The following is a 20,997-nucleotide window of genomic DNA, read 5'->3' as shown; positions in this document are numbered from 1 at the left end:
TAAGACTCCTTTCTGCAGCTTTCTCAAGCACCCTAAACTAAAAGCCCATTAGAAGTAGAGCATAAAAAAAACTAAGCTATGGATCAGCTCGATGGTGTTGACTGCAACGAGGAAATACCATCCGTAACATATTTTCCAGGCGTCACAGTACAGTGCCTGCTGAACCCTCTAAGCACATAGACGCTATCCAGTAAGCAGGAGTTTCCCTGTTACAGTTGTAGTGTCAGTCGGGCGGGTTTATGGGTCAACAGTGGCTGGGATTACTGAGCAGCAGATGTTCACAGTCTGGGGAATCTTTCTCGTATTCTCCAAGCCAACTTGTCAGACTACATTGGCAACTGCTGAATCCAAACTAACAGTAATAAGTCCACTTTCTCATTTAGTCTGCGTCTGTACAGAATCTATGTGATCATGCATTTGAGTGCTGACTGTGTTGGGGCATGTTGAGATCTCAGCAGGAGGTATCACTTTCTCACACTTTAAGCAGGTAGCAGCAGCTTTTGCTATGTTGCAACGACTCCAGCCATACCTTGACACCAAATGATAAGAAACACTGTAAATCATTAACTTTAAGTAAATGCATGGCAGTTACATGAATGAATTACAGTGTTTATTGTTGCACGGCTGCTGAATCTTCATCACCAAAGGCCCACAGCAAAATAAATCATATTGAATAAATAGAATGTGACAAATGACAGATAATACACAAACATACAGGACAAGCGGTTCTGTCTGAACGACAAGTAAATGAATCTTCTCAATTGTTCAATCAGTCAGAGTGGTCAATGAAGCAACATCTGACTCGCAATAGACTTTTTTCATATTGTGACGTACATCCAAATTTAATGGTTTATCAAATAAGAAAAAATGTAGGACTGGGATTAGGGCTTGCATAGACAAGTCAGGTAGTCGACTACTTTAACCACTTGTCGGCGCTGTCGAAAGCCGTCGAGTACGAGCATGCAATAACCATATTATATACAGAGTGAAAGAAGTTTTTCCTGGGCCGCTGTCACGACACACTCGGTTTCCTTAATGCAAACCAGTGAGCCATGACCGTGACCAAGGGGCAAGGGGACGATGACAGCGAATAGACTACATGAATTTTGTCTTATTCTATTATAAACAATTTTGAATTGGTTGAGTGAAGATCTAAGTAATGTGAGTAAAGGTCTATTATTGTTTTCACTGTCTAAGACCTGTGAAGTGTTATATGAAGAGGCTATTGTTGTATAATGTATTGTTCAATGTCAAAGACGTGGATGTTTAGGTTATAATGTTGCGCGTCAACTTACGTTAAATACAAAACGAAACCTGTTAATTTAATGTTTTTACAATACATGTAAAAGACATAATTGTTGCATACATTGATCTGTCAATTAATAAACACTTGTTGACACAAACTACTTTTTTTTTTTTTTTTAAGGTTTTTTTTTTAAAACGGTAACATCAACCATGAGTACTCGAGTAACTCTGACTAGGAGAAATCAGTAGTCGTGCAACCCCTAGTTGGGATGTGGTTCTATTCATCAGTTGTTGTTTCGAAATGTGGTCATTGCACTCAAATGAATCAAAGCTTGAAGTCAATTATGAAGAGGCGGGTTTATACATCACCAAAGAGAAGTCTGCTATTTTAACCTTTTTGGCATTTTTTGATTAAACAGGGGGGATGAAACATGGATGAATCTTTCACAATAAGATCTATAACATGCATTTACGAAGTAGATAGGGTGACATTTCTTTTTATGTTGACTTTAAACTGTAAAATAACATTACTTTCAATGATATCCATCTTAAAATGAAGCAAGTTGTGTGTACTTAAAATTTTTGGAATGTTGATCATATGAATCAACTCAAATCACACAAATCAAAAAGAAAAATGAAGCAGCCCCAGGCAAATGATTTTATGAATGTAACAGCCAACACATGACTGTATATATTAGATTACCTATTTAGTTCAATATTTAGTTTAATAAAGAGGTAAAGTTCTCAGGAAAAAATGTGCTGCAGACGGTCACTGTGGTAAGAGCGTTCATGCCAAGAACAAAAAAGTAATTGTAGCTAACCCTACTCTCAAGTTCTTGACTGCGGACTCATTTAAGTGCAAAGATTAACACACTCCCTCACTCAATACACTCGCTGTTACAGGCATCAACTAAATGCTTTAAGAATCTGACCCTTAAAATAAACAGAGCCAGGCGATTTCATTCAAATATTGCACAAATTATAAATTTGATTCCTTATTGTATGCATCAAACTAACTGGAAAGAGAAGTGTGACTGCCACCTGTGGCTAACATTTGGGCCAGACAGCCGGACATAAAGAGTTTGTCAGCATTTAAAATGGGAGTTAATAAGGATCAGAGTAGGGTTTAAATGTACCTGGCATTACTGACCAACTGCTCCAGTGTGCTGCGTCACCCAGACGGTTAAACAGCTCGTTAAATCCTGCTTTATGAACCAAACTCCCAGAGTGCAGTTCAACAGCAATACGTAGTACACATTCAACATGCACAGCACAAAGCAACACATTATGTAGTTGTAGATGTAATGCGATTTATTCAAATTTAATCAAATATCTCATGTAAATGAGTTCCCAGGAATTTTTATGCATTTTAAGCATTCTCTCTCTCTCTCTCTTACAGTTATTGCTAGAGCAGCACTACTGGCCCATCGCTAAGCCCCATGATTTTCAGTAAAATGTAAGGGCCGGTTCACATAGAACACATTTTTCTATTCCACTTCAGTCTTTCAATGTAAACAAGAGCTAGACGGACGTGTTTGACTGTTGCACTTGCGTCTTGCGTCTTTTGCAGCCTTCTAAAAATGCGGCTCTCAAGTTAAAATAAGTTCAATTTTTAAAAAACATGTCTCTAGACCTTGCATTTTTTTTCCCCACATGCTTTACGTTTTTAACCACAAAAACACGTTCTGTGTGAATGGCTACTAACATTGTAAAATTGATTGGACATTATTCTTATATGTGCTGTGATGAATTGTGACCATTCAAAGCCTTTTTCTGCCATTTTTCTTTAAAGAAGTTTTAAATTACACAATAGCGTAAGCAGTACTTTGTGGAACTCTGTTTTTATGTGCTCAGATCACTTGTACATAAGCTGGTGACCACACACAGGTTTGCACCAACACAAAAATGCACATGTAATTGATTCTGAATCATCTCTAACGCATAGTACCAGTTTGTTTAAAGGGTTAGTTCACACAAAAATGAAAATTCTGTCATTAATTGCTCACCCTCATGTCATTTCAAACCCGTAAGACTTTCATTCATCTTCGGAACACAAATGAAGATCTTTTTGATGAAATCTGAGAGCTTTCTGTCCCTCCATAAACAGTTACGCAAATGAAACTTTGACGCTTCAAAAAGTTCATAAAGAGATCGTAAAACTAATCCATTTGAACTGAGCGGTTTAGCCCAAATTTTCTGAAGAGACACGATCGCTTTATATGATGAACAGATTTAATTTAGACTTTTATTCACATAAACATTGATCAGGTTTTATTAACCCTTTAAATAAAACCAATATATTAATAAATTAAGTCTCTTTGAAAAAGGCTCTGTAGTGAACTTGATCTGTGCTTGATCTGTGCACAAATCCCCTGACTTAAGGTCAAAGCCAGCGACGGCCGCCAACAGGGCCAAACCAATGAAAAGCCCAATCTGTCACGCTTCAACACCCTTAAATTATATCAGAGTGAGAGATGGGAAAAGTTGTCATCTGAATTGGGGGTTGCGGGGGCTTGAAGCAATCAAGAGACGCTGGCCTCTAGGATTTTCTTCATGGCCAGCTCTCTCAAAGCAGTCACTAATTTGTTCCACTAATTACATCATATGGTGGATGTTAAGCAGGCCAAATGAGTGAGTGTGTGCGAGGCTTCCTAGTGCTGACTGTACTGATATGGTACATCATGCATCTTGTGACTTACTATTTGAAAGCTGTTTTGTCATTGTTGCTATGCTGCACAAGATAACAAAGCAACTATAAATTTGTGATAATCAAAACAAACTGACTATTTTGAGATTATCGACATAGCTCCCATAGCTGATAGGCAGAAGCATTTAATCTAAGTAATTTTTTTGTTTAATTTCAGCATGTGTATTATAATTCAAATGTATCAGTTTTCAAACAGGGTCTCCATAAGACCAAAATGTCAGTAGTCAGTAAATACCAGTGAAAATGTGATAAAGCAATACTGTAATAGAATGAGTACACAAATAAACAATGTTTTCAAAAATACTGCTGTAGTGCACTTTAAATAAAATAAATAAATAAATAAATAAATAATAATTTCCTCCTGTTCAGTTTAATTAATTAAAATGAGCAAAAGTTACACGGATTTGAACTTGTTGTCACAACTTAATTTCATTGTGTTCAATTCACCTAATATACTTAAATGTGAAGTTTACTTAATTCATTTGTGTTAAAACTACATGAATATTTTTTTACATAACTAACTGGGCAGTGGATCTCTAGTTCCCAGCATGCTTTGCAAGTGACTGCATTAGGAGAGTAAATGCATGGTGTGTGTTATTTTTTGTGTTTTTTAGTAAAGGTGAAGACGTGTTTAATGTTCAGATGTGTTGGAAATTTAGAAAATTTAGTTTTCCCAAATGTAATAAAGTTAAACATAAACATACTACAGTAAATTTGAACAGGGAAAAAAAAATTGTGTGTAAAAACTCAATTACGTCAAGTAAAGGTAACAAATTCAATTTTTGTGTAGAAATACTGGTATTATTTAGAGATACACAAATTCTGGCTGATACTAAAAAGAAGGGCTGGGCAATACATCAAATATTAGCAATATTGCAATAATTTGGGAAATTTATATTAAAATGTTAAAGTCTTTTGGTGATCTTCTTACTGGTGATATATGCCCAAATTCATTCCACTAAAACCCCAACTTTTTCGATAATCAAGAAAAGATCTGTCATTACTTTCATTTAATCACGACTTTAACTTCTATTGAGTGTTAGATGATGACATTGGCAAAAGTAATCTGAATGTAAACATTGGAATAGCCAATATTGACAAATCGATATGCAGATACAATCTTCCATTTTAATTTAATATTTTTAGTATTAGAACTTTTGGAATCCCTAATATCAAATGTATTTCAAATTATCAACCATCCTCTAGTTATTGGTATCACGTACCGAAAAATCTGTAGACCACTACTAAACATAGCTATAAATGCAAACTGACCTCAGTGCTGTGTGAAACAATAATTTGGGCAACTATTTTTAAACTGAAGTCTTGGTGTTAAAAAAAAGCGACATTACAGCAACAAAACTGAATCTTAGTTCAATTCCAAGCAACTATTTGCCATTATTATTAAGGACTCTCAATTTAAAGTTTTCTGATACAAACAAACTCACATCCAGAGTCCCTGGAGAACAAAAATCATCTATAGGTCTTTGAAGTTTAAAGACAAGTCCAAAGGCTGGACTAAGGTTGTACTGCTTAAATATACTGCAATACTAGTCATCCCCCACCAACACAATCCACCCAATGCACAACATGCCTACTCCTACCCAGTCCATTCCTCCCACTCACCCCTCTTTAGCCTGTCAACCGAACTATTTATGAGCTTGTTTGCTCATGCTGGACAAGTCCTGCTCCACTCCCTCCTCCGAAATCCCATCACCCAGCCCCTCTGTCTACACTGTTCCGCATTCCCAATGATCGAAGCAGCCCCCTCACTGCACTGACCCCTCCACAAAGACTCATCTGTGCCTCACACAAACAAAACACATTCATATATATTCATTAAAAACACACACACAAATTTTCATCGCTCTGCAGGTCTCTCAAACACAAAGCAGGGAGTGAATGCCAGTGTTTTTTTCTGTTGTTATGAGTTGAATAAAAAGGCCCAGTGATCCTGAGCTTCCTGGTGCTGTGAGGTGTGGGCAGAGCCCTGAGCCTACTGACCAATCCCATTCAACCCTCTCTTTGTAGAGCCACCCTTTTACCTGGTGTCATTGCTGCTCCCTCACTGTCAGTTGCAGTTGTTTTGAGTCTGAAAGCACATTCAAAAATGGCTCCAACATTAACAAAGGAAAGAATCTGGGTACAACGTCTACATAAACACAGAGGGAATGTCTACTTTGGGCCTCTGCACAGTCTTACACAACACACATTGTTTTATTAAAAAGAAAAACACAGACATTATAAGGAAGGATTTTTGCCAATAAGGATTAAAGCTGGCACATGGAGCCAGCTTTTTTGAAAGGCATGTTTTACTTTCTCTTGTGCCATTAAAGTCATTGACGAACAGGAAATGTTTTTTAATGTGACTGTTTCCAGGTCTGTGTAGGTTCAAAAACAATTTCTGGCCACTGGACATTCTCAGCTTTTAAAAGACGGGCTGTTTTTTCAAGGCCTGAGCCAGTTCAAACATCCAATGCAGCAATTAGTGTCTATTTTTACTTGAACATCAATGGAGAGCAAGCCCAAGATTGAATTATGAGTGTGTAAAGTCAGGACAGATCAGTTTTATGGCTTACATGAATCATGCAGTAATGTTTATCACAAGTTCTTGCAAATATTCACAAAGCGAATGATAAAAGCGTAATGACAGAGTGTACGTGGAAAAATACTTTAGAATCTAGAATAAAATGTGCCACATTCCTAGAAATTCATGTTTGTTTCGAAAAACTTATACCGTATTCAAACATTGCAAAATTAATAATAAAAAAACAACAACTATCAAGTAGAGCTGCACGATTCTGCATAAATTGAGAATCATGCATTTTTTTAAATTTTATTTCTTTTTTTAAAATAGAGATCACGATTCTCCCATTAACAGACAACTAAACAAAATATCATGTAATTTACTGGGTTCTATACTAGGTTCTCACATAAATACTTCACATGTTTCATTCCTAGATGAATCAGTGTTTTTGAACAAATCTCTTGAATGATTCAATGACAAATTCATTTTTAACAGTCACTTGTTGCCACCTACTGGTGTAACGATGTAATTGATACAATCTTTATTTGAAGTGTCAAGTTACTTTCAAAAGGTGATTTTTATTGCTACCGCAGACAACAGTGTTTATATTCAAAATATAATCTTTTATCACTGTAAAGAGCAAATGTGATTTTAATGGTAAAAGACTGTAAAAATGCTACGGTAATAACCCCCCCCCCCCCGTTAATCGGTTAACAGAAAGCTTCCGTACTATATTCCGTGAATAACTGTAATAGCTCCAACCATACATTTAATGCGAGACACTTTACATTTTATGTATTGCCGTTGAAATAACTTTTAGGTTTTTTTTCAGTTATGTACATTAGGATTTTGTTACATCTAATGTTGTCAAATTATTGTTTACTGCATTTAACATCATGTGTGTTACCATGGTGGTGTTTAGTGTTTGTGTGAATGACACTATGTGTACCATCTATATATTAGTATTTACCTTCTCCGCTTGTAGAAAAGCTTCTCGTGATGAGCTTTGATACATCATGTGACTTTCTCATCACCATCTCATCACCACCAACAGACATTAGTACTTTAATAAGTTGGTAAATTAACATTATGAAATATGTTTTCTTTTTTTTCTTTTTTTACTGTAAATTTAAGTTAAATATGTAAACCTAAAATGTTGCTACAGTATTTTTTACAGTAAATTCCTGGCAACCACAGCTGCTGTTTTTTTTTTTCTTTTACCGTAAATTAAACTGAATCTTTTTTTTTTTTATAGTACTTCTGTGGTAATTTGAATTATTGTAACAGAAATAATGTATAGTATATAGTATGCGAAAAACAGTAGACGAAAAGTCCTACCACTTCTGGTGAGATTCTGAAGTGCACATGGACACTTTAATATCCCATGATGCCACAGGAGAGGATTTATGAATTGTGAAGCGACATAACTGATGCTGGTAGGTCACGTGATAATGACAACATGGCGGATGTAGTATGTCCAGATTACATTCATACTTACCCCATTCATACTATATAGAATGTACTTTTTTTTAAAGGTCACAAAGTAAGTTCAAATTCAAATGTAGCACCTACTCAGACAGTACGCAATTTCAGATGCACCAACTATGTGGTTGAAAACACTGTTTGTGAAGCAGTTTCATGTTTACATCACAACTGCTCTCTGGGTGAGTGGCAGCAGTGTTCATAGGCTACTAGTCAAAGGTTTAATAGACATAGTTGAATTGTTGTCATTTAGAAATAAGATTTGTATTGAGATCGCAATCTTTTAATGATTAATCATGCAAGTTAAAAATAACTATAATTTTAAAAAATAATAATAATTAATAAAAACAACATTTCCTTCCACCTGCAACCTGAACTAACCATTCAAATTAGGAGAACTTAACCAGTGTTGGGGAAAGTTACTTTTTAAAAGAACACCAAAACTGAAATGAATAAGCCTCAGTGATGAATAAAAACACAACACCTTTGCACTTACTCTAGATACCTCTCAACATGGCGAGAGTCAATACATGAGAAAATAAAGAGTTACTTATTTGAAAAAGTAGCTAAGATATTATGTTGTAAATTTAAAAGTAATGTTTACTTTACGTTAAAAGTAAATTACTAGTTAGTTAAAAAGTAATCTGATTACGTAACTCGTTACTTGTAATGCATTACCCCCCAACAATGAAATTCTTCATGGGTCCTCTCCTTGGTGTCAGTTCCTGTTTTATGTTTATTTTACAGTATTTTCAAAAGTTGTTTCACTGTTTATAAATAATATTTATAAAATAATAATTATACTATAAAACAATCCTCTGATATCAGGACAGTGACACAGTTGACTTAATTTTGATATTTTTGGGGGGCATTCAATTAAAATTAAAAACATCAATTCATTCAAGAGGTTTATTCAAAACAGTGCATGTATGAATTGCATTTTTAACGTATGTTTAAAATAAATAAAAAAAAAAAAAAACAGATATGGGCAACAACAAAAAAAATTGTATAAACGTCATTGACCCAAAAGTCACTGTTACAATTATAAATGTAACATTGTGATGCATCATCACCAAAACTCGCAACCCGGCGATAAATTTGTAGAGTTGGATAAAAAGTATTTGTTCAGACAAAGAGGACATTATTACATGGCTGAGGTGTATTTATATCTGTTGCATAGTGTCATTGAGCAGATAAAGGGGACTCTCTACTCTCTTTCTCCGCAAGCAGCTGTGAACAGACCCTCATTGGAGAGTATTTGGCAAGGGTCCTGGTCCTGGCACAGAGTCAGCTCAGTAAGAGAACTAGTGTGACATGCTACCACACACACAACCCTCTTCTGGACTGAAAGCAGGGAATCTCCTAAAATGCAGCATGCTCTGGCCCTGGGTTGTTCGAGAGGTCTCTGCAGTCTCCGTTTAATGTAGTCTATTTCTACCATTCCCCCCGCAGAGCCCCAGCTCTCCAGTAGATTCCTCAGAAGGTCACAGTAGGGCTTGAATGGCGTGCAGCGTGCACTGGTCAAATTCCATGCAAATGTGTATGCGTGCATGTTCTCTCTTTGTTTCGAGCGCAGAGAAAACATATGGCCAACTAAATTCTAAAAACCAATGGTCTAAGACGAGCCCACACCATCACAGCTGCCGGAGTCATTGTTATGACTACAAATTTAGGTCAGTGTTGTAGTTTTGTATGCACTCGAATGGCAATGTACTGAATGACTCCTGTAGAAACAGGGTTTTTATAGTTAACTAAAACCATAAAAACACATTTGTTACATAAAATAAAATAATATATATTTCAGCTAGTTGTTAAAACAACATTTCTTATTTTCATTTAGTTTAACTTGATGTACTAAAATAACTAAAACTAAAATAAAAATGATTAAACTATATAGACATATTAAAAAAAACTAATAAAAAAAACACAAAATTACAAAAATAATTAAGCCTTTAACTACAATAAAAATGAAAAAAATCAAAACTAAATCAAAACTTAATTCAAAAAAACTAATAGTATCTCAATTATACTAAAATAACACTGTGTAGAACAAATATGTACAAAAACACACATACACAAATTAAGGCAACAGGCCTGTCTGTGACTTTGACTGACAGCTTGGCTGATTATTTGGAAGAGCGAGCAGAGGCCCGTGTCGTCCCATGGGTGTGGATAGGACAGGAAGTTTGGGCTGTCGTAGCAGTTTCCTCATCACTTCCTATTGGCCTAGTGAACAAAAAACCCACAGGGAGCCAGACGTCTGACAGTCAGAGTGTCTCAAGCCTGTTTATACTGGAAATGTCAAGGCAACAAATCATCTCAAAATATGCACCGGCACAAACCAATCAGTTGTAAGCCTGAAAACAGACTTCAGGAAAAATGGGTAATTTATTATCCCCAAATATGCACATCTCCCTACTATGTACATGTCCCTAGTAGTATGCAAAAACTTATGTGAAATTGGTAGTATTTCAAAATATACAGTATTCATGGTACAGCAGGTGAACAATAACCAGAGATTCTGAAAGGATTAGTTCACTTCAAGTTCAGAATTCAAATTTCCTGATAATTTACTCACCCTCATGTCATCCAAGATGTTTATGTCTTTCTTTCTTCGGTCGAAAAGAAATTAAGATTTTTGAGGAAAACATTCCAGGATTTTTCTCCATACAGCAGACTTCACTGGGGTACAGCGGGTTGAAGGTCCAAATTTCGCCTATGTCATGTGTGACCTTTCCAACATGATTACGTAATGCGTGGCGCATCGCAGAGTGCAAGATGAGCATTTGTGGTTATAAAATATACATTTTTATTATTATTATTATTTTTTTTGAAAAATAGCAATCGTTTCGCTGGACAAGACCTTTATTCCTCATCTGGGATTGAGCCCCTTGAAGCTGTATTGAAACTGCAATTTGGACCTTCAACCTGTTGTACCCCAGTGAAGTCCACTATAAAAAAAGAAAAATCCAGGAATGTTTTCCTCAAAAATGTTTTCCTCTTAATTTATTTTCAACTGAAGAAAGAAAGACATTAACATCTTGGATGACATCGGGGTGAGTAAATTACCAGGAAATTTTAAATCTGAAGTGAACTAATCCTTGAAGCATGGAGCCAGTAGACACTTTATGCAATGGGAGCTGAAGAGCCACCAAATTCAAAATGCAAAAACCAAAATGTTAGCAAGTGCTATAGGGTACCAAGAAAAATGTTCCTTGTGGTTACTGTACTTTAACAACAGCCAAGTAAATTATTTTTGTGGCTGTTATAAGTATGTCATAGATCAAAGAACACAAGGGTCAAAGGATAATGCCAAAAGGGCAGATGAAGTATGTCCCAGAATGTATACACATTTCATCAATAGTTCTTCTTTGCATACTCAACCAACTAATGTAATTTTGGACACAGCTATCCTACTTTATTTCCAACAGAAATCTATCATATAAAAATTGTAATAACTATGATAATTTTAATATTTATATAACCACTTATATTACAGAACAACTGATTTCAGCATTAATAATATGAAGAAATGTAATGTAATGACTACTGAAAATTCAGCTTTGCCATAACAGGAATAAATTACATTTTTAAATATATTAAAATAGAAAAAAGTTATTGTAAAGTGTAATAATACTTCACAATATTACCATTTATACTATATAATTTTACTTGGTGTGCATAAGAAATTAAAAAAAATCTTATTAACACCAAACTTTTGCACAGTAATTTAAATTAGTAGACCAAAAACAAGAAACATTATCTGTATTTGATTGTTATAGTCAGAGGTATGTTTAAATTAAACATAACTAATATGATTTATAACTGTACATTTCCAGTAAAAAAAACTGTAGTTCAGAAAAATAAGGATAAATAATTATATTTATTATTATTGATAATAATAAAGTGTCTGACTCTGGACTTTGACAACGTGTCAAAAATAGAAATGACGTGTTGTGACAACTGTTGATGCGTCACCACATGCCATAACAGACATTTCTACTGTAGCGTGCAAGTGATGATGGCAGAAATTTTGTTCTTTTGATGCGTCACACAATGGTTGCATCTGACCGCATACCAGTCAACTTTCACAGGATCCTTCACAAGATAAAAAAAAACAATATGAGAGGGAGAGAAAGAGCAGTGTCAGCACTGGTGAAACAATATATTTATATATATAAAAAACGCAATTTAGAAAATATAGACAATTTACACTGATCAAATACTGATCAAGTCTCAAATGAGTTTTATTTGCACCTGGTAAATAGGCCCAAATATTCACAAATTGGTTACAAAACCCAAAAAGAAAGCTACAAATAACATCCACATAATCCTAAGGGGTAAAAGTCCATAAATAAATTTTCCCTGATTTCAAAGTCGGAGAAAATTATAACTCGGGCAGATGCTGTGGAGCAGAGAACAAACCCATATCCATAAATACACGCTGAGGCTGAGACTGCTGCAGGCCTTCAGCGTTTAGATGGCAACACAAATTACAAGTTGGTGATGCAGAGGAGCGGCTCACAGACGACAAGAGCAGGTCAGTGGGTTTCCGGGTGAACTGGGAATGAGGTTAGAGTCAGAACAAACAGACTGGTGCCAAATATGTACACCCGTTCATGACAAATCAATACAAAATCAAACAGCTGTAAGTTTCATGCCTTATGTTTAAAACCACCAACCAAAAAAAAAAAAAGGGGGGGGGGTATTTAAATTAAGGATGGATCAGAAGGGACGAACACTAATCTAACAAACAGTCTGTCAGTGAGACTGACTACTTTTATCAAATAGCCTGGTTTCACAGACAGGGCTCAAATTAAGCCAGGATTAAGCATTAGTTAAATTAGGTAATTTAAGTATCTTTTTTTTTTTTTTAAAGGTGCTCTAAGTGATGACACGCGTTTTTAGGCCAAAACATTTTTTGTCACATACAACAAACATCTCCTCACTATCCGCTAGCTGCCTGTCCCCTGAACACACTGTAAAAAAACGCGGTCTCTGTAGTCACCACAAGCTCCAAAAACGGCAATAAAAACAAACTGGTGCAGCCTGGACCACAAAACATAATAAACACGCTCCAGCCAATAACCGACAAGAATGATTTTAAAATGCGCGTTCATGACTGTTTCAGGAAGCACGGAGGGGAGGAGGAGGAGGAGGGAGGGTTTAGCTAGCCTCTGTTTTGTTTGACAACACTTCGAACGTCAACAGGAAGTTACTCCACCCAAGATCACTTAGAGCACCTTTAAATATGCATTTAAAAAAAGTGCATCTTGAGTCAAAACAATGGCACTGGCATATTTAAAGATATGTCAATGCAAGTTGCTTTCATAGCTCTATTATTAATTAAGAATTAAGAATTAAGAATTCTAGAATGATTAGGGTGATTTTGTAGGGGAGTGCATCTGCATAGAAAATAATAAACAAATTACAAGCATAAATAAATACAATAAAATAAAGATCCAAATGGAATAAACAGTGTTTTATGTTTTTCAAGTAAGTCTAACAGTATTCAGGTACAGAAATATAGTCAAACGTAAACTAATTTTAATGTATAAATTAAATATAATTAATCTTTAAGGGTTCAAAAGTGATTTTCTCTTTGTCTTTTGATTTTTTACTAACATTAATGACACAGATGGCAGCAGGTTTATTAGGCTGCTATCACTTTAATACCTGATGAACGGATCCAATATGATGATACTTTCTCAATTGTTTACGTTCACATAAGCGAATGGGTTTATGAAGATACTCGCCAAGATGGGCATTTTGACAATTTGGCGTGTATGTGTCCGTTCAAGCACTAAAACACAAGAGAGAACTGAATTCGATGTTCGCATGCCCTCTGCAGAAAACAGCACGCGAGATCTGAATTGACTTCTTTTGCGTCTTCTTTTGCTTGAATGCTTGAAGCTCACTTGAATGTTTAAACTAAAAGGACTTAAAAACACATGCAAATTATAAACTTTCATTCTATGATGGTTAAGCTTTGCAATTAATCCACAAATCACATGCGTTCAGAACCTTGGGGCCTGGTAACTACGATCCCTACTTACTTGACATTGCACATCCTGCAATGTGACTATAACGGATGCGCACATTGTGATGTTGATGCTGAAGCGATATATCGTTCAGCCCTAGAACAAACCTGGGGATTCAAACTTGTATATTTGGAAAAGTGAATCAAAAGCAGTCTCATTACCCGTCACCAGACAATACATACTTTTGTTTATGTTTAGACTAACATGAACAGTAGTTTAGCACATCTGTCTTTATTTCTTTGGTCTGGTAGTTTAATCCTGAGGGTCAATTTGGGATATTTTCCCACAGCTCTCACACTCATGTACCTGGGTGTGCTTACGAGAACAGAGTCCCATCTTGGAAACAGATGTGGCAACATGACATCAGACCCACAATGCAATGAGCACACAAGTGCACGTGCGCACACACACACACTCCTGCTGAGAATAAACAAACCCCTTTCATGAGCAACACCAGACTGCGTTACCGCTGGTTTGTGCATCATGGAACAGATCACAAAGCCATGTTGCCTTATGAATCATTAAACACAATCTGTCTAATAAAACATCCACATCATCTGACAACAGATCAATCAATACTGCAATTCATACACACTTGGCAGTGCTAAATAAAGAGTAATGGAAAACAAATCCCACTGCACTCCTGGGGAACACTAGAAAGAGTAATAAATCTTTGAACCAGAGCTGACCCCATTGTTCTTCCATTATCTAGACATAATATGAACAGTCATTTACCTCCAGCAGGGTCTCTCTGCTTCAGTACAGCACGTTTGGTGGCACCACCGCATTCCATAGTCCTGTAGCCTAATAAAGCTGCATAATGACCATTTTCCACTCTCCCGTGTTTGATCTTTGCAACAGGGGAATTCAAAGCATACTGTTATCTGATCTAATCATGGGAAGTTCTCATCCTCCACTAAAACACTTAGACTGTCTTATAACACCACATATAACATCATTTAGATAATCTTCCATGTCAACACAGCAAAATATGAAGGATAGGTTGAGATCAATTCAGGTGTTACCGCAATAAAGCCAGTGAAATGTTTCCAAGTTTCTGACTGAGCAGCTGGCAATAGTAAAAGTGTTTTAAAAGCCACACCGCTAATCTCAACAGCGCACAAACAAGATCTTAAATCTCTGCCCTTCTCATGTAATTTTGCACTCAAATGCTGGTTTCACATTGTAGGAAATTCAAGCAATGCATTTTCACCAAAAACTTTTGCTTTTTCAGATCGTTTCACTCATTGTGATAAATAAACAGAACATCAAGGGAGAAAATGCATTTGTCAGATGTGTAACTGCACCCAGGCTAGCACTTAGAAAGTGACTTCAGGCCTTGGGTGTAAAACAGACTTAAAGACGCAGGATTTAAGAGCTAAAGCCATGTGGCAGCTGTCACCCACCACAACCGGCACGCAAAAGCAAGATTGCCAGAGGTCTCCGGAGAGACGGTCGTTTACATTCTCCAGCACAGCCGCAAGTGGACAAAACCAAACACAGTGTGCTTGCTACAGTGCGCTTATTTTTAAATAAACCTTGGGTAGCTTTGCAAACATAATAGCAAATGTACAATATTTGTGCAGTAGAATCAAACAAACAAAACAACTACACAAACAATTAACCAGACAACTATGGTCAGGGTGTAACAAAACGTGATATGCGTAATTTCAGGAGTTCAACCCAAAACAGCCATTGTAGTCAAGTAGATCCAAAAGGTTAAAGTAAACTATAGTAAAAACATAGTTAAAATAATTTAAGGCTAAATGAATGCAAGGAAGAATTAAATTTAATTATTCTTATTTTTATGCACCAATATAAAAGCAATTTACTTATGCATATTATAACTTAAACATTTCAGCATATGAAAAGTCCCATGTGGAAAGGTACACATTTTTGACTGATTCAAAAGTGTGGTGTTAGTAAGCCTTGCATTAAATTGACCAAAAAGTCAGAGTAAAGACATTTACAATGTTACAAAAGATTTCTGTTTCAAATAAATGCTGTTCTGTTGAACTCTATTCATCAAAAAAAAAAAAAAAGTTGCATGGTTTCCACAATAATATTAAGCAGTACTGTTTTTAACATTAATAATATTAAGAATTTTTTCTTGAGCATGTGACACTGGAGTAATGGCTTTTGAATGTTTTGCTTTTGAATTGCCAAATAAAAAGTGCATTAAAAGAGATTATTTTTTATATTCTTGGGGAAGAAGTCTCACCCAGGTATCTCACCTGTTGCAAAGAGGAGATGAAAAAAAAAAATGAAAAGCTGATGTGAAGTGACTCACCTCAAGCTCATAGAACTCCTGAGCATCATCCAGGCCTTGGACGCGGATCTGAAGGCCCTTGTTGTGGCCTTTCCCTCCTGCTCCCATAGCCGCACTGAGGCTCTGCCCGGGCTCCAGGGTGCTGATGCCGGTGTTGTACTGAGCTCCGAGCCGTGTCCCTGCAGGGGTCTGCAAGGAGCGGTAGGTGCCCTCAATCTCACTCATAGCTGCTCCTGATGCAGCCTACCCCCTCTCTCACACACATATACACACCCCTGCCTGGAGGAGATAACAGAACAATCAGAGAAATGACACAATGAAATCAAATCTCACTCCAGTTATACAGGAATTGATATCACGGCAGAACAGAAAAGGACTACTCCAGGATTCAAAAATGGTACTATTATGAAACTGGATCAATATTATTTTTTATAACTGGTATCATTTAAAATGGGTAAAAAAATATTGATTTCTCGATTTTAATCGATTCTCATTTTTATGAACCAATATTGATTCTTAAATCCCAAGAATCGATTAGTCTAGTCTGCTTTCAGTTGATGAATGAGCAGAATATGTAGCGCCTCCCATCCAATAAATCGCAATCATCTTTGTGCTTTGTTACTTTTGATATGAAGAAAAGTCTCAGATTTCAAATGACATCCATCTTATTATGAGATTCAAAACATAAATACCGTTTTGGTGCTGTTAAATACCGTTTTGACGCATGTGAACATCCTCTCCTCCGCTTTAATACCAGTTACATAAATATAGCTATGCACCGTTATAAATTCATTATAATTTTTAATGTTCTTCAATATTTAATGCATGTTTGAATAAATCAGTTATGACAGCCGCGATTGAAATGTTTATATTTTTTTTAAAAACGAACTGGAGTAGAAATATGATTATGTAATTCTAAACTTTATTCATAATAAAAAGATCATTGAGTGTAATTTAAGTGTTTGTATATAAATAAATTAATTTAACCTTCAATATTATTATAGTAGTAGTACCAACTGACTTGCATGTGTAGTTTACAGCATTAGTTGAGAGATTTTTTTCCTCTAGAAAATTTGCCATGTACTGTAACTGAAATACTACATCCAAAATAATAATAATAAAATAATCGAAAGCAAGTGAACAGTAATCGAATCGAATCGTGAAAATTGTGTCAATACCCAGTCCATAGTCAATATACATAACTGGTATTATTATTATTCCCACCATTGAACATGATCATAACCGAAATCATTCATTAAAATACATCTGAAGGTGAACATCATCCTTTAAAAGACAAATATTGCACAGAATTACTTCAAATTTTATTTAAATTTTTATTTAAATTAATATACTTTGCACACTTTCCACCTGGCAAGTTCATCTTTATTTCGGCTTGTTTCTAATTAGTAAACTCGATATAGAACTAACCAATTATCAAATCAATTATCTAATTAAGTGCCTAAATAAGCAAACTATTCCGTTATTATGTAAAGTCTCAATGTAGCGTCAGATCTTTTCTTTTATATGAAAAGAAAATGTATGGCAGATACTTAATTCTATCCATCAGTTGCTGATTGGATGGAGATAGATGTGAATGCATGGTTGAGGTTGATTTTAAGAAAGCACCAGGGTATAATCTAAGTCCAGCAGATGTTACGACTTTTTGATTAAAAATTATGAGGTCAAAGAAGAAAAAAAGAAGACACATGTGTGACCCTGGACCACAAAACCAGTCAAAAGTCACACGGGTATATTTGTAGAAATAGCCATTGTATGGGTCAAAATTATCAATTTTTCGTTTATGCCAAAAATCATTAGGATATTAAGTAAAGATCATGTTCCATGAAGATATTTTGTACATTTCCAACTGTAAATATATAAAAAATGTATTTCTGTGAGTGGATATGCATTGCTAAGGACTTCATATGGACAACATTAAAGGCGATTTTCTCAATATTTTGATTTTTTTCCACCCTCAGATTCCAGATTTTCAAATAGTTGTATCCTAACAAACCATACATCAATCAATGGAACGCTTATTTAATAAGCTTTCAGATGATGTATAAATCTCAATTTCAACAAATTGACCCTCACGACTGGTTTTGTGGTCCAGGGTCACATATATGTGGATGAATTGGTCAAAATAAAATCAAAGAGATGCAATTATAAAACAGAAGAATTTCGATTTCATGCCACCTTTAAAATGATAGGCATGAACCAATAAGAGCTGATGCATTTTATTGTCAGCCCTGATTGACTAATTATCAAGTTTCAAGTCTAACATTCATGACTTCTCTACACATTCAAAGCATCTTTAATGACACGATGCATACTGTAACCCAGCTCCCTTTCTTTCACATGGCACTTCATACAGTTCCTGTCACAACTGGCCAGCACAACAGCAGTGACATGAACACAAGACACAAGCTCACATGAACCATTACAAAATAGTAATGTACTGTGAAATTTAGCACAGTGACTTGCATGAGGTCTGATTGAGAATGGAAACACTACAGCACATCTCTGTAACACGACCAACTTAAATATCCTTAATAATAAAAGCTCCACTTCTTTTGATCTCTAAAGCAACAGGAACAACTAAGAATCACATTGACTCGTCATTAAACCCAACATCATTCAGCTCGTTTCTGGCTCTTTAATGCAACAGGTTGGTATAAATAATTTGACTGGAATGCCTTCAAAGCACAGACTCACTTACAAGATGTGATCCAAATCGACCTATTTCCCCTCAGAGGAATGAAGTAGAAGTGAATACTTTATCCAAGAATTTGAGCAATTCCTACAGCTGTATTAAACAATGATCATTTATCGTTTTGTTTTAGCAATGAAAAGAATTTTATCATTGCAGGCTGCACTTGATAATGCAGAAATGTTTCAAAACTATTAACGTTATATGAAAAGTCGAAATAAATGATAAAGTTGTGTAATGTAATGAGATAAAGCTGCATGTACCCAATACACCCAAGATAAAAATCTCTGCAATATCTTAACCTCTCACGACAAACTCATTTTACTTCTCGTTTGAGAGTATTTCACAAACACCGACAAAAATATCCTCAACTGAAAGGAAAAATAAACGCACACATTTTGCTGTTTGTCATTACAGAGATGAAACAAAGACTGGGAAAGTTTAGTCAAACCACACAAACATGCGAAGAGATCATAAAACTCTACCGTATGCTTCACCGAGACACGTTTAAATAAACTATTGCCAATGTTTCTGATTCGCATTTGCTTTAAATCTCTATTTTGTGATAAATCGACACCATACCTTTTATTTTTCGCCTGGTATTTCTTCAACTCTATATGAGTTACACGTCCGACCGTCGTTGTAGGCGAACTCACTGCGGCCAAAGCTGCGTTCGGATTGGATGACTTCAGAGAGCTCTTGCCATCTATTGGTTTAGTTTCGTACTGAAATCGTCGGCAGCTATTGGCTGAGAGGTGTACCTGCGGATTAATTTGATTGGTTTCGGAACGCCATGTCGTTTGTTGATATAGTAATTATGCAGATATTTACATTGAATAGTTTTCAGTAGGCTAAATAAGAAACGAAATTTAAACTTTTGTGTTTAGTTGTCTCAAATACTGTCTAATTTAGCGTCAAAAACCCTATTTTGTGTCTGCACACTAGCTATTTCCAAGAAATTTAAATTTGCAGGAAAATGCTATACTGTCTATACGCTTCAAGCTTTGTATGTAAGGTTTCATTCAAAACATTGAGGAGTCACTAAGAATAAGGGAATAGAGTGATATAGATTATCATCATTACAAAATTTATTTCAACAGAATGAAAGGGAGCAAAACAATAAGCACGACCTACATCATGAGTCCACGAAACTGGTACGATTTTTAGTCCCTCTGACCTTTTTCAGTGTATTTTATCTATTGGCTCACCAAAATATATTTTTAAAAGCTTTTTGTATTCATTGAAATGTCTCCTTTAATAATGTTTAAAAACATTACATACATTTTATCTTCATATTAGAAATTATGTTTTTTTTTTTTTTTTTCAGTTGACACCACCTATTTTGTCATGTCCCTCAAGGCCTTCTATGAAAGTGTACTTGGGATATGAATAATAAATGAGAAAAAAGTCCATTCATTTTGCCTTTCCCATAAATATTCATCTGTGCTTTTTTGCTAGTAATGTTTTTTTTCTAAGTAAATTCATGATTATTCATTAAAATCACATCATTTAGTTCCGTACCTCAGTAACCCCTCAACCACGTTACACGAACCATTCTCACCCTATAAAAATAATGAACTGATACTTATGTGACATCATTAATAGGAAGTGACATCATAGAAGTCTTCTGAAAAACATTGTGAGCAGACACAGGCAAGTTACCACCTTCTTTAATAATTAAAACTAAATTATGTTGTGAAATTGTGTTTGTCAAGCTTAAAGGGTTAGTCCATTAAAAAATGAAAATAATGTCATTTATTACTCACCCTCATGCCGTTCCACACCCGTAAGACCTTCGTTCATCTTCGGAACACAAATTAAGATATTTTAGTTGAAATCCGATGGCTCAGTGAGGCCTGCATTGCCAGCAATGACATTTCCTCTCTCAAGATCCATTAATGTACTAAAAACATATTTAAATCAGTTTATGTGAGTACAGTGGTTCAATATTAATATTATAAAGCGACGAGAATATTTTTGGTGCGCCAAAAAAAATAAAAATAACGACTTATATAGTGA

At 35.5% G+C, this 20,997-nt stretch overlaps 1 protein-coding gene across 4 annotated transcripts in view; it reads right to left on the bottom strand.

Moving 5' to 3' along the window:
* The window catches only part of farp2 (FERM, RhoGEF and pleckstrin domain protein 2), a 63,279-nt gene extending 43,563 nt beyond the window's left edge, over positions 1 to 19,716 (bottom strand). For all 4 annotated transcript variants that reach the window (XR_007186130.1, XM_048199642.1, XM_048199644.1 and 1 more), the window contains exons 1-2: positions 19,561 to 19,716; positions 16,290 to 16,547 (exon numbers count right to left, since the gene is read on the bottom strand). Coding sequence is in view for 3 of the 4 variants with exons in the window: in XM_048199642.1 (XP_048055599.1) it covers positions 16,290 to 16,493 (204 nt within the window). In the remaining variant the exon portion in view is untranslated. The remainder of the gene's footprint in view (positions 1 to 16,289; positions 16,548 to 19,560) is intronic.
* Between the last annotated feature and the right edge of the window lie 1,281 nt (positions 19,717 to 20,997).

This window comes from Megalobrama amblycephala, linkage group LG8 (assembly GCF_018812025.1).
Source record: "Megalobrama amblycephala isolate DHTTF-2021 linkage group LG8, ASM1881202v1, whole genome shotgun sequence".
Taxonomy (NCBI): Eukaryota; Metazoa; Chordata; class Actinopteri; order Cypriniformes; family Xenocyprididae; genus Megalobrama; species Megalobrama amblycephala.
This window is presented reverse-complemented; position numbering and strand designations above follow the sequence as displayed.